At 40.4% G+C, this 24,598-nt stretch overlaps 1 protein-coding gene across 2 annotated transcripts in view; it reads right to left on the bottom strand.

Annotated features, from left to right (window-relative positions):
- The window catches only part of LOC113428192 (arf-GAP with SH3 domain, ANK repeat and PH domain-containing protein 1-like), a 47,412-nt gene that overhangs the window by 4,630 nt on the left and 18,184 nt on the right, over nucleotides 1-24,598 (bottom strand). Inside the window, exons 10-24 of one of the 2 annotated variants that reach the window (XM_087959496.1) lie at nucleotides 23,364-23,467; nucleotides 21,421-21,490; nucleotides 20,599-20,686; nucleotides 19,993-20,041; nucleotides 18,811-18,974; nucleotides 17,459-17,592; nucleotides 17,249-17,340; nucleotides 16,143-16,332; nucleotides 15,708-15,793; nucleotides 14,387-14,502; nucleotides 5,620-5,687; nucleotides 3,051-3,158; nucleotides 2,342-2,579; nucleotides 1,945-2,103; nucleotides 1,669-1,732 (exon numbers count right to left, since the gene is read on the bottom strand). In XM_087959496.1, the coding sequence (XP_087815622.1) occupies nucleotides 1,669-1,732; nucleotides 1,945-2,103; nucleotides 2,342-2,579; nucleotides 3,051-3,158; nucleotides 5,620-5,687; nucleotides 14,387-14,502; nucleotides 15,708-15,793; nucleotides 16,143-16,332; nucleotides 17,249-17,340; nucleotides 17,459-17,592; nucleotides 18,811-18,974; nucleotides 19,993-20,041; nucleotides 20,599-20,686; nucleotides 21,421-21,490; nucleotides 23,364-23,467 (1,730 nt within the window). The remainder of the gene's footprint in view (nucleotides 1-1,668; nucleotides 1,733-1,944; nucleotides 2,104-2,341; nucleotides 2,580-3,050; nucleotides 3,159-5,619; nucleotides 5,688-14,386; nucleotides 14,503-15,707; nucleotides 15,794-16,142; nucleotides 16,333-17,248; nucleotides 17,341-17,458; nucleotides 17,593-18,810; nucleotides 18,975-19,992; nucleotides 20,042-20,598; nucleotides 20,687-21,420; nucleotides 21,491-23,363; nucleotides 23,468-24,598) is intronic. The other variant, XM_087959497.1, reaches the window with a different exon arrangement.

Below are 24,598 nucleotides of genomic sequence, written 5' to 3'. Positions count from 1 at the left end.
TGTTACTGAACGTGTCTAAATGATAGCCTCTGTGTAGATATTCTAGTGCAAAGTAGCTTAAATTTGCATTTACAAAATACCCTTAAGAGATTTCCACAGTCCCAGTTATTCCCAACTGCTGGCTGATAAAGAAAAGAAGAATAGTGATAATGATTTTTTTTGGTCACAGTAGCTTTTATATTCCCATTACCAACCACCTCAAATGCAATCTCACCTCACATGCAATCTCACCTCACATGCAATCAACGTGAGAACCTCTTAGACTCTACTCAAAACCAGGATGTACCCTCAGAGTAAACCCAGCTTTAGAGGGGTAGCATTTTTATTCAGTTCTGCATATTGTTGTTGTGTCCAACCCATCACAACCCCATGGACAGCGTTCCTCCAGGCCTTCCTGTCCTCTACCATCCTCCGGAGTCCATTTAAGCTCACGCCTACTGCTTCAGTGACCCCATCCATCCAGCTTCAGTGACCCCACCTTATTCTCTGTCATCCCCTTCTTTTGCCCTCAATCTTTCCCAGCATTAGGCTCTTCTCCAGTGATATTCTGTTCCCCAAGGCAGTGTTCTAGGACCAACTCTCTTCATACTCTACATAAACGACCTCTGTGATCATATTAAGAGCAATTGCGTTCTCTTCGCTGATGATGTAAAGCTGTTCAATACCACAGACAATACTGCTACCCTACAAAAAGATCTTGACTATGTATCAGAGTGGTCAAACAAATGGCAACTTCAAATCTCAACAAATAAATGCTCTGTCTTACATATTGGCAAAAAAAATCAGAAAATAAAATACAAGCTAAATAGTCAAGATCTTGTTGATGACTCAAGCTCTGTAAAGGACCTTGGAATACTCACCTCTAATGATCTAAGTGCTAGAGCCCACTGCAACTACATAGCCAAAAAGGCATTAAGAGTTGTTAACCTTATCCTACGTAGCTTTTTCTCTGGTAATATCACACTACTAACCAGAGCATACAAAACATTTGCTAGACCAATACTCGAATACAGTTCATCAGTCTGGAACCCACACTACGTATCTGATATTAGCACAATTGAGAAAGTCCAGAAATATTTCACAAGAAGAGTTCTCCACTCCTCTACTCGTTGTAGAATACCTTATGCCACCAGACTTGAAATTCTAGAACTTGAAAACCTTGAATTACGCCGTCTTCGGTCTGACTTAAGCATGGTATATAAAATCATACATTGCAATGTCCTACCTGTCAATGAATACTTCAGCTTCAACCATAACAACACAAGAGCACACAATAGATACAAACTCAAAGTAAACCGCACCAAACTTGATTGCAGGAAATACGACTTCAGCAATAGAGTGGTCAATGTCTGGAATACTCTACCCGACTCTGTAGTTTCTTCCCCAAACCCCAAAAACTTTAACCTTAGACTGTCTACTATTGACCTCACCCCTTTCCTAAGAGGTCTGTAGGGGGCGTGCATAAGCGCACCAACGTGCCTACCGTCCCTGTCCTATTGTTTCTCCTATTCTTTTATTTTTCTTATATGTACCCATTTCATGTATTCACAACTATGTATACATTTATACTTATTATCTTGTAAACAATTGGCAAATCAAATAAATAAATAAATAAATAAATAAATAAATATTCCGGTGATATTTTGCATATTATGTGTACACAATTACCTCAAACTCCTAGGAGAAGCTCCTTCTGGAGAGCAGCGCCTTGGAAGTGAGAAAGATCTAGAATCTAACAAAAAACAGAATGAAAGCTATTTTTCCTCTGTTAAGAAGCGAACTTTGTCTAATGATTTAGAAACATAGAAAAACCAGTGTCAAAAGCATAATGGATCAGTTATCTGAATCAATATAAAGTCACTTCATATATCTCTTTATTTTAGGCTTTCCCTGTTCCACAACAGTGAATTTTCCAGTTGCAAGTGGTTCAGTAGGCTCTCTTACCATCAGAAGGACTATGATTCAGTGGTGTTGAAGGGAGAGGCTCTGAAGAGGTCCGTTTATGCCTAATGGTCAAAGGTGGAGGCATAGCTCTTTTAGTTGTTGTATCTACAGGATAGACAGAGTTGCTAGTTGGGGGTAATGGCGGAGGGAAGCTGGGGGCTGAGAAAGACATTCAATTACAGAAATATTAATAAACTGTAAGAAGCAAATAAGGAGAATAGATTAATCATATCCTCAGATTCATCTACTGTATTTATATTAAAGCACAAGTGCATTGTTTTACACAGATTGCATTAAATATTAAAATAGATTAGTACTTTTACTAAAATTAACATTTAAAAAATTTGATATAATTCCAAGACTAATATACAAAGGAGTACCAAAAACACTGTCTTACCTCTGGGTGCATTGCGTGGTGGCAGTGGAGGGCCTGAAGAGGTGTAAGTAGGAGGAGATGCTGTTTCAGCAGATCTAGAGGCATGTGGTGTAGCATATAAGTCATGGAATTTGTCCTGGGATGCTGGACCGGTTCCTCTGAAAAAGTCGGCTGGATTCTTCCATGACTGAGAGGCTGGCCCAGGAAGATTGTAGCAGCTTTGTGGGCGATGAAAGCGATCTTTTTTCACCACACAGGGCTGAAATATACAAGTAGAGTACATTACTGGAAAAGTGAAGTTAAAGATAGTATTCTTTATATTCATATATTTGTATCATCATATTTGAGACCATTATATTAGCAAAAACATCCTCTTTAAAAAGATGGCCTTAAATATATAGTAACAGGTAGTCTATCTAGAGCACAACGTTTGGATGAAAATCTGTGAGTGGCCATTTAGCCACCAAATGAAATATGCTCAAGGCCCTGATATTCAACAACATGAACATAATGCAAGACTCTGTCCTAGGAATATCAAAATAGTCTAACAAATTAGGCAGGACCTAATTGATTTTATAATTCAGTGACTGTGATAAATATCTATGTAGTTTTCATAGAATTGGTACCAGAAAATATATCCAATAAAAAGTCAATTAACCTGTTAATACCATACCAATTAAATAATAAATAGTTATACATTTCAGCCTGACCAGAAGTGATGAGATCTTACCTTTTCATCCAATTCATCATCACTTTCAAACATCTCCTCTTGGCTTGGCTGCCAGTCATATTCAACATGGGCACGGATATTGAACTGATTCTTTTCAGCCTGCAATAGCTGGAAGATACAGAACACTCCATCTCTGCTCATGATCATTTTGTACGGGGAAAGTTCCTAGCATTTCTAACCCCATTGGACTAACATCTGTTTTCTTTGGTGTTTGGGACTTTCAATGGAAATTAGGAAGTAGCAGGGGGGAAAGGGGAAGAAATATTTAGATATATATAATCATGCTACTATGCAATACTGTGCTATGAACTCAGAGTAGTCTTACATAGAACAATTGTTCTGCTTTTTCAGTTTTAATTCAATTCTGTGGAAGAGAAGCCGTTTAGAAATTTCAAAGAAGAATTTCACAGGAATTCTCAAGGTGATTTTTACTTTGCATTTGTTAGATAAAATACGGTCAAAGGATATAAGTTAATATCCTTTCAATCATCTATCAGTGATGCAGTCTTCCCTCCTCCCTCCCTCCCTCTTCCATTCAGTCCCAAAGGTAGACATCATAAGGGAACTCCTTCCACTGAGCTTTTTCAGATGATATGGGCAGACAGAAAACTATAGCTGTATTCCTAGCTATTCAAAGCCTTTTCTATCACTTCCAGCTCCATTGCTTAGGCCAGTATTTCTCAGCCTCAGCAACTTTAAGATGTGTGGGTGTTAACTCCCACAATTCTCTAATGCCTGGGGAATTCGGAGAGTTGAAATACACACATTTTAAGCTGGTGAGGTTGAGAAACTCTGGCTTAGGCCATATCACCTTGTGGCACTCTAGAGACGTGCTTTGCCCATTTTGCAACAGCATCCCCTGATATTTGATTGGCTCTGATTCTGCCTGTCTTTTAAAATACATTGTAGATTTGGCTTTTCCCCCAGACATTGAGTTAGGACATGTTTAAAAATTATTTTCAAATACTCAAAACTAAACTGAACAAAAACTGAAAAATCTCATAGGAAAAATCACAAGACCAACTTCAGCACAGGACTCTTGACTCTTGACGAATGTATCTTTTCTTTTATGTACACTGAGAGCATTTGCACCAAGACAAATTCCTTGTGTGTCCAATCACACTTGGCCAATAAAGTATTCTATTCTATTCTATTCTATTCTATTCTATTCTGTTCTGTTCTATTCTATTCTATTCTATTCTATTCTATTCTATTCTATTCTATTCTATTCTATTCTATTCTATTCTATTCTATTCTATTATGAATTCAGAGCTGAGGACTGAATATTTTGAGATTTCAACTACATTATTTCTGATTTACGAAAACCTACCTATTATAGCTGATTTTTAAAAAATGGTGGTGGGGGAGCTGCATCCGATATTGGACTTGTATCTAAACCATGGCATTTCAGTCCTTTCCTTAATTTTATGAATAAAATTATGACATGTAAGAACACATTTCATGGTTTGCCTGTGATTAAGAAATCTTAGTAGAAATTCCTTCATGCCTGAAGTTACCAGATGCCTAGCAAGAGAAGGATATGTCCTCTTTTTGTCTTTATGTTCTTTGTCCTTTATATATTTTTGTGTGTGTCTCTATGTGAACACACGTCTAACTTTTCACTAATTCAGAAGAAAACAGAAACACATTCTCTAGATGTTGGTTTGCAAGTGAGCAGAACCTGTTACTCTATCTTCTTTATACAATTTTATTTTATTTTATTTATTTATTTATTTGATTTGCCAATTGTTTACAAGATAATAAGTATAAGTGTATACATAGTTGTGAATACATGAAATGGGTACATATAAGAAAAATAAAAGAAGAATAAGAGAAACAATAGGACAGGGACGGTAGGCACGTTGGTGCGCTTATGCACGCCCCCTACAGACCTCTTAGGAAAGGGGTGAGGTCAATAGTAGACAGTCTAAGGTTAAAGTTTTTGGGGTTTGGGGAAGAAACTACAGAGTCGGGTAGAGTATTCCAGACATTGACCACTCTATTGCTGAAGTCGTATTTCCTGCAATCAAGTTTGGTGCGGTTTACTTTGAGTTTGTATCTATTGTGTGCTCTTGTGTTGTTATGGTTGAAGCTGAAGTATTCATTGACAGGTAGGACATTGCAATGTATGATTTTATATACCATGCTTAAGTCAGACCGAAGACGGCGTAATTCAAGGTTTTCTAGTTCTAGAATTTCAAGTCTGGTGGCATAAGGTATTCTACAACGAGTAGAGGATGATCATGCACATAAATCATATAAAAACAGAAACACTTTAATATATTGAATCAATATATTTCAGCCTTTATTTTGACTCAACATGGTTCTGCTCTTATAATTTTCAGTTAAGTGCTATGCTAAATAAAACTGAACACCTACTAGAGAAGATATTATGATAAAAGCTGCAGGAAAAAAAGGCACATGTACAGCAGAGCTATAATAGTTTGAACATACTTTGTATTTTGAAAACATACTGCCTATTGCTATGTCTGGAGCACATTATCCAGACAGCTCTTGTCAAGGCTTTGGGACAACGTCAGACATTTGTGTTGAATCTGCTGTGGCTTACCAGATCTTTACATGTAGTATGATTCAGTAGGCTAGCAATATCAAGGGCTGTCTCTCCAGCTTCATTAGCTGTGGGAAAATATCACATGTCACCAAATGAATAATAATTAAAGTAATTGTTCATAGACTTGACTCCACTTATATAAATCATATTGTCAACCACATTTTGAAGATGGTGTTTAAATCCAGACAAAAAGGACTTACTGGTCAGAAAGGTCCTCAGAACAACATTTAAAAGATTGTGGCTGAGTGCATTTGTATTTCTAGTTTGTAACTTCTTTCCTAACAAAGGATTGTTTTCACACTGTTTGTTTAGCATGGCTGAAATATTACTTTTTTTTTTACCATCATCTATACGCAAAGCAAGAACAGCAGTGCAAGACTGTAGGTAGGTCAAAAAAAGTCAATATAGAAGCCACAATCATGCAATCAAAGCCCTGCCCATTTTTCCATGTATTATGCTCACAAAAAAAGGGTAGGGCTTCAATCACATGGATACGGCCCCCATATTAACTTTTTGACTCCCTCTCTGGAGGGATTCCTGAAAGAGAGAGAGAGCTGAAAAAGACAAGGAAGCAATATATAAAACACTGATGCTGTGCTCTGACAATTGCCTCACCTGGAACCTTTGTGAAAAGTGTTGTGTCCGTCGAGAAAGGAAGCTCGGAGTCAGTGACTTGGTTTCAGCTCTTTATTGGCTCCTGAAATAGCTTAAGCTTGAAGGGGAAAACCGCGGCTTTTTATTTCCGAGCCGCGGGCCGCGCCAATGACACCGCTTGAATCTCCCGCGATTAGTTTCCACCAATCGCGGGGATTCGCAACGGCCAATCAGTGCGGCTCGCTCGACCAATCCGGTCGCCCGCGCTTTAACCAATCGCGACGCGGGGCTACGAGTATGTAAATTGACTTGTACAGAACACCCCTCCCCTCTTGGTTCGGTCCTACGTAACGTAGTCCCGTAGGTAGGCGGGGCTTCGTACTTGTCTACTTGACTTGCGCAGCTTAGTTGTTGTTTGGTTCCCGGCCGGTTCGGTCGGGACTTCTGTTTCTCTTGGCCCTGTTGATGGAACCCCCTGGAAGGTGTCGCTGGGCCTCTTGTTGCAGCTCCCTCCCGGTCTACCCGGGTTGGTCGAGCTGCGACTTTCGCCGCTCCTGCCTGGTCTTTCCGGGCTGGTTGAGCTGGCCTGGCTGTTCCTTCCTGGTGAGACTTCGGGCTGGCTGTTGGCTGGTGAGTATTGCTGGTTATTTCCTATTTGATCCCCTGTATCTTCCCTCCCCTCTTGGTTTGTGTTATCGGGGTCGTCTGTGTTTGGTTGCGTGTCGGTTGTGTTTTTTGTTCTTGATCTTATTTGATCGATGTGGCGTTTCCATGTTTGTCCGTCGGTTGTCTGTAACCGGTAGGAGTGGGGTCCTGTCAGTTGGGTTATAGTTGCCGGTACCCATAGTGGGTCTCCGGTAAGGTTTCTTGCATAGACTGCGTCGCCTGGTGCAAAAACCCGGTGCTTGCTAGATGAGTCCGGGGGTTTTTCCGGGTTGTATGTGGGGTGTAGTCTGTCGAGTGGTGACCTTAGTTTTCTCCCCATTAGTAATTCTGCCGGGCTTTTGTTAGTCGTTGTGTTTGGGGTGATATGTTGTATTAGGAGCATTTTATTTATTTTTTCTTGTATGTCCCCGTGTTCGATCTTTTGGAGGGTTCTTTTTGTAAATTGAACCATCCGTTCTGCCCTACCATTGGCCGCCGGATGCGCCGTCGCTGTCAGTGCGTGTCGTATGCCTCGTTCCGCTAGGAATCTTTCGAATTCCAGCGAGGTGAACTGGGGTCCGTTGTCTGACACGATGACATCCGGGAGACCGTGGGTTGCGAAGAGTTTGTTTAAGACCTTGGTTACCGCATCTGTTGTGGTGGTCTTCATGTTGCTTACCTCCAGCCAGTTGGAGTAAGCATCCACCGTGATGAGGAATGTGTTCCCTTTTGTGGGCCCGGCAAAATCTATATGGAGTCTCGACCATGGTCCCCTGGGCGTTTCCCATTCTAATATTGGTGCTGCGGGGGGATTTGGTCTGGTTTCTTGGCAGCGCGAGCACTTGGCTACCCAGGCCTCGATCTCCTTGTCCATACCTGGCCACCAAGCATAGCTTCTGGCCAAAGCTTTAGTCCTCACAATCCCCGGGTGCCCTTCGTGTAATAATTTTAATACCTTCCCTTGCAGTTTTTCTGGTATGACCACCCTGTCCCCCCATAGCAAACAACCTTTCTGTAGTGACAGTTCTGTTTGCCGGTTTCGGAATGTCCTGAATGCTTCATCGTTGTCTTTCTCTGGCCATCCCTTTTCTACCCAATGTAATACCCGCGCCAGACGCTTGTCTTTATTAGTCTCTCGGGCAATGTCTGACGCGGTTATGGGTAGGTCCGGCAATGTCTCTATGCTGAGGGTGGCCGTCGTGGGAGCTGGATCGTCGTCTAGGTCGGGAAGCGGCGAGCGGCTCAACGCGTCTGCATGGGAGATCGTCTTACCGGGTCTGTGTGTGAGCCGGTAGTCGTGGGCGGCGAGGAACTCAGACCACCTTGTCATCCTGGGGGATAGGATGTTCGGGGTGGCCTTGTTCCCCGCCAGGATGCCCAGCAGCGGCTTGTGGTCCGTGATGAGGGTGAATCGGCGGCCGTAGAGGTACTCGTGGAACTTCTTTACTGCTGCGACGATGGCCAGTGCCTCCTTATCTAATTGGCTGTAGTTTCTTTCGGGTTTGCTGAGTGTTCTTGAAAAGAAAGCGATGGGTGCTTCTTTTCCGTCTGGGAGTGTATGGCTGAGGACGGCGCCGGCGCCAAATGGTGAGGCGTCGCATGTGACGGCGATGGGTAGGGTCTCATTATACTGAATGAGAACGGCATCCGAGGTGAGCAGGTCTTTGGTATTCTTGAATGCGGTGTCCTCCCGTTTCCCCCAGGTCCATTTGGCCGTCCTGTCCAGGAGCCTATGCAAAGGCTCCGCCGCGGTCGCCTTTTGGGGCAAGAACACATTGTAAAAATTTAGCAGTCCCAGAAATGCCTGCAGCTCTGTTTTGTTCTTGGGTGTGGGGGCTTCCTTTATGGCTTTGACCTTGCTTCCGGTTGGGTGGATGCCATGTCGGTCTAGGAGGTACCCCAGAAACTCGACTTGCTCTGTGTATAGCTGGCATTTCTCTTTCTTCACCTTTAGCCCGGCCCCTTTGAATTTTTCTAGTACCTCCCTTAGGCGACCCTCTAGTTCCTCCTGGTTGGCTGCTGACACCAATACATCGTCAAAATAGGGAACCACCCCTTGATTCCTCGCAGCAGTCTCTCCATGAGGCTCTGGAAAATTCCTGGGGCTACGCTGACTCCAAACTGGAGTCGGTTACAACGGAACGCTCCCCGGTGGGTGACTATTGTTTGCGCCTCGGCGGTTTCTTCATCGACCGGCAGTTGCTGATATGCTTGCGCCAGGTCGAGCTTCGCAAAGACCTTGCCCCCCCCCAGCGAGTGTAATAGGTGTTGCACTACTGGGACGGGGTAGGCGCTTTGTTGCAGGGCGCAATTGAGGGTGGCCTTATAGTCCCCGCAGATCCTTACTGACCCATCTGGTTTGACTGGGGTGACTATAGGGGTCTCCCACCGGGCGTGGTCGATTGGCTGCAAAACCCCCTGTTTGACGAGCTTGTCAATCTGCTCGTCTATTTTCTTCCGGAGTGCAAAAGGCACCCGTCTGGGTTTTAGGCGTATGGGGGCGACATTTGGGTCTAGGCTAAAAGAGATAGGGGGCCCTTTGTACTTGCCTAGGGTGCCGTCGAATACTTCTTGGAAGTCCCTCGCCAGCTGCTGCTCCCAGTCGGCCTCTGTGGTGTGGTTTACTCCCGTGACCTCGATCCCGAGTGGCGCGAACCATTGGAGTCCTAAGAGGCTGGGTCGGTTCCGGTCCACGATAGTCAGGGAAGTTTCGCGGTGCGCGGTTTTGAACGTCACCTCGAACTGTCCGGTCCCAATGACGGGGATGCGGTTCCCCTGATAGTCCTTGATGATCAGCTTCTGGTTCTCCAGTCCTCTTTTCTGGATGTTCGGCACCAGGCGCTTGAGTTCTTTCCAGGCGACCATGGAGAGGTAGGATCCGGAGTCTACCTCCATCCGGCATGGCTCGCCCTCGATGCTCACCTCCACGTAGACCTTCCGGGCATCCGTGGTTTCGGCATGGCCGATGGTGACCGTCTGGTGGGTTTCTTCTCTCTGGCGGCCTTCCCGCTCCGCCGTCCTCGGTTGTCTCGGTTCCAGCGATAGTCGGCTTGGCGATCTCTGGTTCTCGGGGGTGTCGTCTCGTCCCGGTTGCTTGGTTCTCGCCGGCGGGGCTGTGTGTCTTTTGAGTCGGCAGACTCGGGCGATGTGGCCCTTCTTGTTGCAATGCCGGCAGATCGCGTCGATAAAACGGCACTCTGATCGAAGGTGATTTCCCCCGCACCCGGCGCACTGGTTCCCGACTTACGACCCCGTTGATCTCGCCGGTCCCGTCCTGTTTGTAGTCGGTGGACGTCTTCCTCCTCGTCCGTGGTCTCGGAGGCGGAGTCCAGGTCCCCGTGGTGTGTGGTGGTTTCTCGTCGGCTTGTTTCGGGGTTTTCAGTGTGGTCCCGTTGTCTGCCCTCCGAAGTCTGGCTGCTGACTTCTGGGTGGCTTCGGCTGCGGAAGCTTCGGCCAGGGCGTCCCGAGGTCGATGTTGCCTTTCGCCATCAGTCGACTTTTTAGTGCCTGATCCCTGAGGCCTAGGACCACGCGGTCTCGGAGGATATCGTCCAGGTCCCTGAACTCGCACATCCCCCCTAGGTCTCGCAAGGCGGCTATAAAGTCGCTAATGCTCTCGTCCTGCCGCTGGTTTCGCCGATAGAACTCATCCCGCCGGATGAGGATGGGCACAGCGGGGGCGTAGTGGTTCCGAAGGAGTGGCTCGAGATCGGCCCAGTCCATCGCCTTCACGTCCTCGGGCTTCGCGAGGGCTTTGGCCATCTTGAACACTGCGGGCCCGCAGTGTGTGAGGAAGACGGCCCTTTTCTTCTGCCCGTTCGCATCCTTCAAATTGCTACTTTCGAGGAACATCAGGAATCTATCCGTGTACGATTCCCAGTCCTCGGTAGCGGGGTTGAAGGGTGCTGGTGGGGTCATGCTGGCCATCTCGTCGGTCTTTGTCTTCCTCGGGACACGTGCTCGGTGGTTATCCTCTGTATCCCACCTTCGTCGCCAGTGTTGTGTCCGTCGAGAAAGGAAGCTCGGAGTCAGTGACTTGGTTTCAGCTCTTTATTGGCTCCTGAAATAGCTTAAGCTTGAAGGGGAAAACCGCGGCTTTTTATTTCCGAGCCGCGGCGGCCGCGGCCAATGACACCGCTTCGAATCTCCCGCGATTAGTTTCCACCAATCGCGGGGGATTCGCAACGGGCCAATCAGTGCGGCTCGCTCGACCAATCCGGTCGCCCCGCGCTTTAACCAATCGCGACGCGGGGCTACGAGTATGTAAATTGACTTGTACAGAACAAAAAGCATTTTCTACTACTAGAAAATGCTACTCTGGATTAAGCAGGTAAAGTGGAAGAAATCAGGAAGTATGAGCAAAGTTCCCCTAAAAGGAAAATACATGGTGTAGGAAAATTCATGTTTGAGCATCCCTCATCCTGGGGACTAAGCAGTGGTGGGATTCAACTTTTTTTACTACCGGTTCTGTGGGCGTGGCTTGGTGGGTGTGGCATGGTTTAGTTGGCATGGCAGGGGAAGGATACTGTAAAATCTCCATTCCGTCCCCATTCCTGGGGGAACATTACTGCAAAATCCCATTCCCTCTCCACCCCACTAACCTTCTTTCCAGTTCTGTTCTCCTGTGCAGGGCAACAAAAGAAGACCCAGCCGATCAGCTGGGACTCAGGAGGCAGAGAATAGATGGGGGTGGGGCCAGTCAGAGGTGGTATTTGCTGGTTCTCCGAATTACTCAAAATTTCCGCTACCGGTTCTCCAGAACTGGTCAGAACCTGCTGAATACCACCTCTGGGGCTAAGCCATACTGAAACACTACACTACTATATGGTTTTGATGATTCAGGTGAAATGGAGAACAGTATAAAAATGTCAGTATTAGGCATTATGTTAACTCAGAGCATTGTGATGGAAATAAATTTTACTTTCTTTTGCTTTTAATTAACCTTTGTTACGTTAGAATAAGACCTCTGGTGCCTAAATGTTGTTGGAAATAAACCAATTGGACTGCAGCATATAAAGTTGCTCTATTTTAAACACAATTTTTTAAAATATTAATTCTTAAGTGATTCTCCAAGTTACATACAGAAACAATTAATGTAAGAGCTAATGCTATGTAAATTTAAATGTTGTGTACAATAAAATATAAAATATGCAATGGAAACTGCTCTATTGTTTTCACAACTACAGGTTTTATACGAGAGAAGGATCTGCGTCATTTGAGAATAAATTCTCTCAGAATGACTGGTTGGGATTGATACTATGGTGTTAAAAATGTTCTAATATTTTTCTTAAGTAGAAGAACAACCAAAATGTAACTGTTATATCTACAGTTACATGACTCCTTGCCAGTTCATGGGAGCCATAATTAGAAGATCAGTTAGACTCTATCCTATGAACATATTGCTAAACTATGGTTAATCAATCTTAGACATGAAACCTTCTAATTTCTTTTTACAGTTGCATCAAAGAAGGAAAGGGGATGTGAATTGCTCATGACTGTAGAGAAGATAGATTTGTTTTATCACGATAAATTGCAAAATGTAGTGAAACTGTAAGCTTCTGATAAATGCATGTATTAAGAGCAAAATATTAAAGTGCTATTCTCCAGCAGTAAAGTATGCCAAGCCAGCATAAAATTTGCTGCTTTGAATGCCAATTTCTATTCTGCCACAGAAGGAGATTTAATGTGGCCTGTTAAGGCAATGACTGGTGAATTTCCCTGCCTTTGTTTTCCATCTCACTGGAGAGAGAAAAAAAAACCACCAGTTACTCAGCCTGCAAAGACTGTAGTTGTCAGGACTGGAAACAAAAGAGCCTGAAGCCAGATAGAACCATTATCAAACTCCCATGCCGATGTCTTCTACATCTGAAGTCATAATAAGAATGGCACATTGTCCAAAACCAAGTAAAGGCAGGATAAAAAGATGCAGGACTTCAACCCCTATATCTGATGCGTATTACCTACTACATCTAAATATCTAATAGCTGATTTTCTTTGTTAATATGGCTATTTTCTTATCAATTATAAAAGCAATTTTCCTATTCAAGCTTTGTCCTTGGCTCTTGTGCTTATGCTCCGGAGTGCTGCCTTGCCCTGGCACCTATTGGCTTAGACGAGTGTAGGCATATGCCTGGAACAGCATGTTTAGCCACCAATCAAATTACTAACTGTTGGGTTTGACAGATATGAATATTCACCTAAAACAACATGCCTAGTCACTGCAGAATGCTGTTCTCTCCCGTGGTTCTATGGAATGTAGTAATTATGTTTCTATGGAATTTAGTAATTATTTTTAATTAAGAGCACTTGCCTATAAAGTTGCCAAGAGTTGGACATGACTGAATGGGTAAAATTAACAATTCTTAAATGTCTTGCCATTAAATACTGTCCTGAAAAGAACTAAGCCAATGCAGTAACATTAATGAGGATTCAGGTATGCAGTATTAAAATAAAATTTACTGAGATACAAATTTTAAATTATGTTTTCTAAAACTGAACGTTCATCCATTATTACTAGGTAAACCTAAAATAAAAAAATTACAGAAGAGATAGAGGAAGGAAAAAGGAAAAAGAAAAGAAAGGTCATGTGATCAGTTTTTGCGACCTTCTGACAAGCATAGTCAATGGGGAACCCAGATTCACTTAACAACCATGTTACTAACTTAACAAATGCAATGTGTTAAGGTCTTGGGATTTAAGAGCCAACCAGCAGTGAAGCTGACCGGATGTGGCTGATGCAGTAAGAATGAATCAGCATAGCATGGGTATTTCCCTTTAAACTGGGGTTGGGTTCTCTATCCTTGTGTCCCGTATTCATTGTAGAGTTCTCAGTGTAGAGTTAAGAAGAAATTTGATTACTTGTAAAGTGTTAAGTTTGGGGAATAAGGAGACCAGACATCTGACCAGTGACTTCAACTCTTTAATAATAACAGGAATCAGAATGGAACAGAGCAATGCTATGGGCAGCAGTAACCCTTTTATAGGGTTAGCTGCTGCCTTATTAACCAATGAAAATGTGCAACAGGTTTCAACTACTGACCAATAAGGACAGTCCCAAAAGTGGCCAATCAGGGACTGGTTCTGGCCCAATCCCAAGTTGTTGTATAAGGACCAATCAAGTGTGCAGGTTTTCAACCCCTAATTTGCATTTAGGTTATTCACTTTTATTGATTCACAACATAAAGTATTTGCCTACCACATATATTTCTGTGTGTAACTTTTGTAGATAAACCACTGTTAAATGTTTAAGTCTCTGTGTACTGGGTTTTGCTCCTGGGTTATCTCACAATAGCAGTCACGTTGCAAACGCTGTAATACAATGGTTCACTTAACAACTGTGGGAAGAAAGGTTGTAAAATGGGGCAAACTCACTTAACAAATGTTTCATCTAGCAACATAAATTTTGAGTTCAAATTGTGGTTGTAGGACTACCTGTATTCACTATACATATTGTAACGCTATGGTGAAATAGACTGACATTTTGCCTTCTCATTCAGAACCCTAATTTTATTTCATGACCACTTACTGATTGTGATGTTGGCTTTTGCTCGCAGAAGGAGTTTTATGCATTCAGGTTTATTATGAAGGCTACAATAATGAAGGGGAGTATTTCCCTTGGATGTCTGTTTCAGCAGGCTCCCACTAGAAGAGAAATATTATTTGTCAAACAAAAATCCTCCACTTATGGAACCACGATTGATTGATTGATCAAATTTATTTTGAATCCATCTCATTTATTTGGGATCTATCTCTGAGTGGCTTATGACAAGATAAAACACACATTCAACAATTATAAATATAAAAAATGGATTAAAGTTACAAAAATTAAAACAAACTAAAAAAACAAGAGGTAAGGGTGCCTTCTCTATTAGTGCACCAACCACCTCCAGCCAATAGCTTCTCCTTCAGGATCCCATGCCAACTGGCAAGACCAGGTTTTTAGACTTTTCCTGAAAGCTAAAAGAGAGGAGCAGATCTTACCTCCTGTGGCAAGATATTCTAAAGGGCATGGGCTGTGGCAGAAAAGATTCTTCTTCTGGATCCCACTAGCCAAAATTCCTTGATTGATGAGATCTGCCCCTTCTGCTAGCACGAATGGAGCGGGCCTTTCCCATGGGGGAAAGATGGTTCTACAGTTATCTTAAGATCCACGCAATAAAGAGTTTTAAAGGTAGTAACCACCTTGAATTGCACCCAGAAGCATACTGGCAGTCAGTGCAATTTGCATAAGTGGTGTTACCTATGCCACCACAGGGACCTCCAAAACTGTCTGTGCTGCCCCATTCTGAACCAATTGTAGTTTCTGAATACTTGAATACTCTTCAAGCATAGCCCATGTAGAGCGTGTCACAATAATCCAAACAGGAGATGACTGAATGCAGGACCTCGCAGTCCAGAAAAGAGCACAATTGATGTACCTCACAATGTCGTGTGAAGACTCTCCTAGCCATGACTGCTACCTGCTTTTTGAGCAGGAGTTGTGAGTCTAGGAAAAACCCCAAGTTCTGCATCGAGTCTATTTGTGGTAGTGTTATCCTATCCAGAACTAAAGATGATAAACGTCTGGATCCTAAAGCTCCATATACCCACAGCCATTCCATCTTACCAGGGTTCAGTTGAAGCATCCCCCATCCAGGCCCCCACAGTCTCAAGGCACCCCAAAAGGGCAGCCACAGTGTCATTTGGGTCACCAGAGGTGGAGATGTAAAGCTGTGTATCATCAGCAGGTTGATGGTATCTCACCCCATGGTGTCTATTAGTACTCTCACTTTATTTGGCATGCATGTGAAAAAACATGAGAACATTTGCTACTTGCTAAATCTGTTAGGCCTATCAAATCAACTCACCTGTTCTGCACCAGAAAATCTACAATATGCAAAGAGGTTCGGTCACTAAGTAGGACTGCCAGATGAAGAAGTGTCTCTCTAGGTTCCTTTGAAACAAGAAAGAAAAACAAGCTGATTATTTAGAAAAATAGATTTTTTTCTAGTTTTTTTCCACTGACATTCTGTGGGTTTTGACTCAGAAGAAGGAAAGGGAAATTAATGAGTTTTTTTTTAATTGAGCAAGCCACTGTTCTGAAGAAAAAGACCAGAACATTAATGCTGAGTCACTTTAGGCCAATTATCTTTTCTAGCACATAGTTCAAAAACCAAAGTTTTCTTATAAGCTTCAATAAAAAGATTGTATAAAAATGTACATGTTCCATGTTTTGATATTAATGTATCATCTCTGCTAAAATGTCCATATATCCCTCAACTTTTAACAGGAGGAAGTCTCACCTGGCTAAATTCCAAAACAGGCTCGCTTAAATTCATTTTTTCTGCATATCCTTGAAGCAAAATAAATATATCCTTCTCTTTGACAGCAATCTCCAAATTCTTGAGCTTGGCAACCGGACTCCTCATGATCCTTGGAATAACATACTTCCTATCAACATACTTCGAAATTATGAAATGTTTCCGATGAGTCCTATAATGGTACAAACAGGAAGTCAGAAACTACAGATTTAAATGGTGCACAATAATGATCTGCTAGATTCCCAAACCATAAAATCATTTTAAAAAACCTCCTTGTACTCTCAAACCAAACACTTCTCCATATATCAAAGTTCAATTCTTCTTCTGCATTCTCAGACTATTTGGACAGTTTTAAAAATAGTTTATTGTTGGAGAAAATTAACACAATGCTATTGTTGATTTTTGCTTTTCACGGCAATCCAGCAGAAATCAAGGAGCTACCACAGAGAAAACTATACCTTTACCAACACTGGCAGGCAAGCTATTGTATATAAAAAGGGAGCAAACCTAGTTGAGTAATGAAATGTCTACAGGCTAACAACCAAGCTCAGATAACACAAAAGGACTCCAAAGTCTACTATACTGTCCTATTGTTTTTTTGTTTTCTTCTATATAACCAGTGACAATTTATCTATCTATCTATCTATCTATCTATCTATCTATCTATCTATCTATCTATCTATCTATCTATCTTCTATCTATCTATCTATCTATCTATCTATCTATCTATCTATCTATCATCTATCTATCTATCTATCTTTACAGGGAAAGAAGATTAGTGCCTACAAGCCTTGTTGTATTCCCAGAAGCAAATGAAAGTCACTAGAAGATACTGGATTTCATGGCCTTTTAATCTGAACCAGCAGGAAACTTCTTATAAGAAAAAAGTAACACAATTGCTGCAATCTCAGTTGCTTTTATTTTTATTTTCCAATTTATTTTTAAATTGCCAAACTTCACATTGATTTAACCACTTGTTCAACTGATATTCTGAGTGTTTTAAATGTTGTTTTATGAAATTGTAATAATTCTGTCCCCCTCTCCCAATCCCCTTCTAATGATCATTAAAAAAAATGAATGTTCCTTACATTGCACTGTCTTTAGTTGGCTTTGAAGATGAATTGGGAAGGTTGGCTTCTACTATGTCATTAAATCGTGAGTTTCCAATATTTTTGGCCAACTGCAAAAAGAAATAAGAATATCACACAGATTTTATAACATAGTGAAACATATCAAATCTATTCCAATGGTAAACTTGTGAAAGAATGGTGATGGTGCAGAATGAAATTTGTTCTTACCAGAAGCTCTGAGGTGGCCAATTTGTCCAAGGCTAATGATTGGATGCGGGAGTGATGAACACCCAACTCTCGGTGAATCCCAGAACATTCAATGCAAATTAGGACCCCCAAATTAATGGAAAGCCATGCTGGATCTATGTAGGGAGGAAGCATAGGGATATAGTACTAGCTTGCTGGTAATAATGATACAGGAAATGTTCCCAATTTTTGACATTGTGAAGATATAGTATTTCCTAAAATATTAATAGTGGAGATAGATTGTTTACTATGTAATAATTTGTTCAAAACAAAAAGAAAATAAAATAAAATAAAATAAGGGGAAACAAAGACTATAGTCACATTTAACAGTCTGTGTGCAAGGAAGTGGGCAGATGTTTTATTTAACAAAGGGGAAAGGCAATTGTTTTGCAACATCAAACCCTCTTTAGAGAATTACAATTTAAATGTGTTTGTGTCTCTTTTGCATTCTTGTGCAACAAGTGGTCCAGCCTCCTTTCTTCAGGAGAAATACTTTGGCAACAGTGAGATCTACTGCCAAAGCATAACTATTTTTCATGGACTGTTATCAGAACTAACTCTTATCTTGGGAAATTATGCAATGCCATTTTTAAATTCTCAAATTGGTTGGCTGGATGAAGCAAATAATGGTTTGTGGTTTTCCCAATTTTTTAAGGACAGGTAGCAATGAAGACAGACAATGAAGTTAGCTTCAAACTGAAGACTTGAGGAGAGATATGGTGGAGATTCAGAAGCCATATTTGTATGAAGCTGAACACAGACCTCCTAGGAAACCCTAGGCATGCACAGCTAGTGCAATGACAAAGAATCATAATGTACGGTGAAGCTTTGATGCAATTTTTTTTTCATATTCTGTCTCCATGCCAGCATGTTTTGTAACTTTGCCCCTGTTGCTGAACTTAAAAATATATCAAGCCTGTTGCAAAGTAGCTCAAAAAACCCACATTATGTTCAGAATTTGAAACCAAATGAACAAAATAGGAAATAACAATCAACCAGATGAGTGAGAAGCCTGCTTTCAAATCACCCATTACTCAAGCCTTCCCCAGTCTGGCACCCTTCAGGTATGTTGGATTACTTCTCTAAAATTCCCTGCTGGCACAACCAGCAGCTATGTGATTGGAAATAGTGAGAATTGTTGACTAGATTGATGTGAACTGATTAAAAAGACTGCCTTTTCAGCTCCCAGAGAAGAAATAAGACACACACACTCTATATATGTTGTATAACAAGGGCTATATCATTCTTTTATACAATTTAACATAATCATTTCCTGAGATCCTAAATTGTTTCTCAGAGATGTAGTGAAAAGTAATAACAATCTCTTTTTATACCTGGTGTTGAGCAATCACAGCACATGTTGTTTCCTGGCATGTGCTTTATTTCCTCAATGATTGCTCCCGTCAGATTCTCCATGTTGTATCTGTCCTTGTCGTGGGCTTGCTTGAAGGCTACATTCAAAGCTTCTTCTTTACTGTTACTCAAAACAGAAATCCATCTGTAATATAGAAAATGTCATTAGATAAATGAATACCTTCATCCTGTTAAGAAGATCTACAGATTAAAGGGATCTATAAAGTCTCACTGTGTACATCGCTTCCTTCACATTAAAAAATGGAGAAAGGTAAAAATGGATCTGTCAGCATGATTGGGTGAAATTGATGGATGAAACACTTCCCTCACATGGGAAAAAGATATATAGTTTTATGCTCCCCACTTATTCATTTCATGCATCTGTGAAGGGCAATTTTCAAAAGCCAAATTAAATATCATAAAATAACTAAAAGGTATATTTCAAAAACTCCCCATCTTTTAAAGATTTTGGCCTTGTAAATGGTATTGATCTTGAAACAGTTTGTCACATTTTATTGTACTGTGAATTTTATAGGAGTCTTTGGCAAGAAGTTATCTGGCTTATTTTAAAATAAAAAACAGGAAGAAATATTTCTGAATATGTTAAAATTTTACTTGCATATGAAAACCCTAATATTACAGAGGCCACTGCCAGATTTTTAACTAACTATAAAACCAGAGTTTTTAGTAACACCTCAGTAAGTTGGGTTTTTAGTGTGTTATGTAATATTTTTAAAATATTATAAATCTTAAAAGGTTTTATCTAATGGAAAAAAATAGATTATATTTGAAACCTGCTACTGGGACCTTTTGTAGCTATTTGGTGGCTGGACACCATTAAAGCTAACACCAGCCAGAACATAACTGGAAGAAGCTGCGTAAATCAGAAAATATAGAGAGCGCCAGTCCATAGAATAACTGAGAACTGGACACAATTGAACACATAGTATCATATGGGCCTTATTGCCATAAATAAATTAAAATTGAAAGAACAAAAATAAGATTTCAATTAATAGGAAAAGAATAATAAAATCTTAGACTTAAAAGGGACCAGCCAGGTGCTTGAGTTAAACCTTTTCTCAGTCCAGAGGTCAAAAGTCTATTCAGATTCTCTTTAGAGAAATCCAGTGAAAAGGCACTCATTTTTCCTCTCTGGTACTTACATATTACATTCTTGTTCATCCTCTGCCAGGAAGTGATATGTCCGATTATCTGAAAAGAAAAAACACACGCAAACAGAATAAGGTTGTACTTAACAAACCAGAAAATAACAGTGATGAAGCTACCTTTTATATGCAAACATGGACACAACTGAAGAAAGTAAAATAAAGAAAGTAAAGAAGTGGAATCATTAACAAAAATTATTGTAGGATGACAACCATATTATCCATGGTAGCCAAAAACCAGGAAGGATCTGGTAGCACTTTTTCCATAATTAAAAATATATATTAAAAGACACAAGTTTTCATGAACTTCAGTTCATTTTGTCAGATGCATGGCATGGCTAAACTGATGTATGATTTCAATTTGAATGGGGAGAGGGAAGAGAAGACAAGGTGGTTACCCAGATACAAGATACTCATGAGATAAATTACAAGTATCTAACAATCATTTCATCAGCAACAAGCAACCAGGTGAATTTTAGATACTTTGAGCAACAATTCCCATAATCATTGCCATGTTTACTGAGACTAGTGAGAAATAAAGTCAAATATCTGGATGATACTTAGTTAATGACTCCAGTCTGAGATGAACTTAACAGAACTCACGTGAAATAAGATCAAAACACTTCTTGTCATCCGCATTTGGTTTAACTTGACAAGTGAGCAAATTCAGCTTCACCGGAAGACGATTTAACTAATTAACCATAGAAAAAGGAAATGTACATCAGTTTCAATAGCATTTAACTAGTATCCTAAGCAGCATCATTTGAGCTAAATCCTCATGTTATAGAGCTGTCATATTTTATAGAGGGTCAGATGAAGTATGTTGGAATATAACAAGAAGAGGAGAGAAAATGTGTGTGCATGAAGTGAACAGAGGGTCCGGAAAGAAAAGTTGAAGAGAGAAGTTGAGTATGCAGAGGAATTGTCACTTCCTAGTTGGAAAGGGGGAAGAAAGGTCCACAGGTGGCAGCCCTCAAAGAAGGGAAATAAAGACCTAAAGGGATGAGACATCTCAAGATCTAAGAATGGGAAGGAGAAATCCAGCTGGCAGTAATTCATCCAAGATTCAAAAGAGAAAGGAAGGGTTTCTGGGGAAAGGCTGGGCAGAAGACCAATGGAGAAGCAATTGGTGTTAGGTTGAGCAGTTCCAGGAGGAAAGAAGTCAATACTGTAATCAGATCTCAAGTAACGCTGCAAATGATATATTAGCTAAAACTGGGCAAGGTCCTGACTGGCCACATCCTCCATCTGCTGATCCATGAGTCCAGGAAGACCCAAGTTGTAGACCTGCTCTTTCAGGTATATAAATTTATTTATTCCATAAAATAAAGACATAGAGGAACTCCAAAGTATAAACAATAGCTTCACTTTGTTGAGAGTTTTGTTTTAAGAGAAACATCCCAATACTGGAAGTAAAATGCATACTGTACTGTGTGAAATGGTAAAATAGCCATTCCTGACTGTGCACTTTCTCTTCTGCCAGACTTTCCTTAAGCTGAAATATAAAAATAGGATATTTTTATTTAAAAGTTAAAAGATAACATTTTAAGTTATTGAAGAACTAACCACTTACACATAAAGTATTAATTCCAACCACCATGGCATAAGAGTATATCAGATGGTCAGATCAAACAAAAGGTTGGAACGTAACTATAATTTAAATGAACTTAAAAGTATTCATGGAAATAATGTTTCCCACTATTTCCTTTCTTTCTACAGGAGTTCTCTGGAAAAAGAGTCCTCTGGAAAAGGCCTTCTTCAATTCTGCAGAGCATGGAATCACTTTTGGAGAAAGGTGAATCGTCTACAATTGGGCTGAGACACTATAATAAATGGATTTATTTAGTTCTTTTATACCCTCCCTTGCTTTTCAGGCAAAGCCGAAAAGGCAGCCAGTCCATTTAAAAAAATGAACAATATATGCAAAAGGCATTATTACCTTAGTAGAAAGAAATTAACAGTCAATAAATATATTCTGGATGCTGAGAAAACCCAGCTTCCAAGAGAATGCATTCCGAAATCTGGGAGCAAAAAAGGAAGTTCTCTCTCCTATGCCAGAAAGATGGCAGCTAAAAAAAGACCCATCTTACAAATGTATGAGTCAGACTTAAGTTAAGGTTTAAGCTAGTTAGACCTTGAAACGTACTTTGGGCCATTAGATATCTGAACAGGCAAGGGAGGACATGGACTAACTGGAGGGCACACTAACTGTTTAATTTTCTTGGCATCCACACTCAAAATTACAGTGAAAAACTGCAAATTCTTTTTACCTAGGTCTAGATCAGGAGTGTCAAACTCGCTGCCCTGGATGTGTCATGTGCTGGCGACGCCCACCTGTGGTTTAACGAAGGGGGGGAAGTCAAGATATGTCACATGACAACAACGTGACATCGCGAGTTTGACACTCATAGTCTAGATGTATAGGAAATCATATTTTCATTATATTTTTACAACCAATTTTAATTTCAAGAACACATGTTAGCAATAACATAGAATATGCAGCGCTACTCCATTCAAATTTCACACAGAAATGTATGACGAGTCATGTGATCTACAGACTAGAGTGATCATAGATTTGAAGGCCCTTGGTTGAAGTCAATTTCTGACATTGGAAAATAAATAATGTAATTCTAGACTGTTGAATCTATCAAGTGAGGTAAAGAAAGAAGCAATCAATTTACAAAGTCATAATATATAAATATTTGAAATACTATGGCTGTGAAACAGTCCAAAATAATAATAAAAAATCAAGAGACCCAAAAAGGTAGAATATTTGATTTTAAGGCTATGCCTGCCAGAGGAAAAATAGGAAGCCAAACACGATACATCCTCCTTTTTGCCAGACATCTGGTAACCCCCAGTAAACAACTTTAATAATTAAGATTAATATGAATTAAATTGTTTTATTTAAGGATATATGTGTAAGGAAGCTTTAACATACATAACTTATTAATCTGCATTTTATCAGACTGTACGAAAATCAAATGATATTTATTTTTTGTAACTAAATGTTATGATGTACTCCAAGACTTAAGTGAGCATGAAAGTATGCAAAACTCACATGGACCTCTCCTTCTAATTCCATCTGTTGAAATTTAACCAAAAGCTTATTTATAAGCATTAGATAAATGACAGATAGTTTTAGACACTAAATTTTTGCCTGGAAAACAATTGATGGTTTCTTTTTAGTAATTCATACTCTGCTTTCAAAAAACAATATTTCCAAGGCAACTTACAAGAGAAATAGTCACAACCCAGGCACTTAATAGAGAAAGAGAGGCAGTAATTAAATAGTTGTTTTGCTTTAAGTTTTGTTGTCTTTAAAATATATTTGCAGTTGCTAAGGATGAAATCATTGCATTACTTACCCATCACTTTTCTTTAAGAGGCTCCCAGATCTCTCTGTGCCATACTGTTTATTTCCCCGGAGCTGATGCATACTATACCTCACTGGTTTGCTCACAGAATTCTGCTGGAAAACAAATGCATATATTTAAAATGTAATTAAAAACAGCAATAAGCAAGAATGCAAAAAATCTAAGGTCCATTAGACTATGATCTCAAAATTAGAAATATTGAGTTGGAAATAGTTAGATGGACATTGATTCCACCTTTCTGCTCAATCCAATATGGAGCCATAGAATCCCTGGCAATCATCCAGCCATTGAGTTCACCATACTGCAAAATCCTCTTACCATCAGATCCTCTTAAAATATAGCCTTTGCTTCCTTGCCATTTTCACCCATTGATTCTTGGTCTGTTCTCTAGATCAACAGATAATGTAATCCATTTGCTGCACAAAACCTTTCAACTATTTAATCATAAGTGTATCTTCTCTTTTCCCAGTGATTCATATTTTTTTAAAAATTGCTTTGGGCACAAGTTCAGCACATTTACCCAGAAAATGCTAAGCCCGCAATAGCAATGAATTATCTGCAGCAATACTTGTTGAAGCATGGAAAGATCAATCTAGTATAATGTTTCTCAACCTTAGCAACTTTAAGATCTGTAGAATTGGATTTCTGGAAGCTGAAATCCATACATCTTAAAGTTACCAAAGTTAAGAAACACTGATTTGATATAATGGCCTGATTTTGCTGGCCCCATCTTTTCTTTTAATCAGAACTCCTCCAAAGTTAGCAGATGAAATTGAAAGCTGGGCAGTTATTATTCTTGGCCAAATATTTTTTTAGCCCTGTGATAGGCTATCTTGGCACCTTTTCTTACTATGAACTTTCCTCTTAGAACAATGTAATGGACATTCTATTTCACATCAAAGCATGAAATATCAAAGGGCTTTGTGACATTCTGCACTAAATTTTGGGATAGACATATTGGATGGGGGCTTTTTTGAATTTCCCCATGGAAAGAAAATTTTTCCAACATTTTCTCATGAAAACAACTTTTCATTAGGCAGGACAGCAGTACTGCTGCTACTATTTAAAAAAAGCCTTGTGGGAGTAGCTCCTTCACACTGTGTTCCTTTGAGATTTAATTGAAGGGAGGATACAGGACATTGGAGAGAAAACTGTACAATTAATACAAGAGACATGACCACATCCACCCATCTATATATATATATGCAGCTCCCTATAATTATATA

Source organism: Notechis scutatus, chromosome 3 (assembly GCF_049901735.1).
Source record: "Notechis scutatus isolate UNSWTSFEM ecotype Mainland chromosome 3, rNotScu1.2, whole genome shotgun sequence".
In the NCBI taxonomy this organism is placed as follows: Eukaryota; Metazoa; Chordata; class Lepidosauria; order Squamata; family Elapidae; genus Notechis; species Notechis scutatus.
This window is presented reverse-complemented; position numbering and strand designations above follow the sequence as displayed.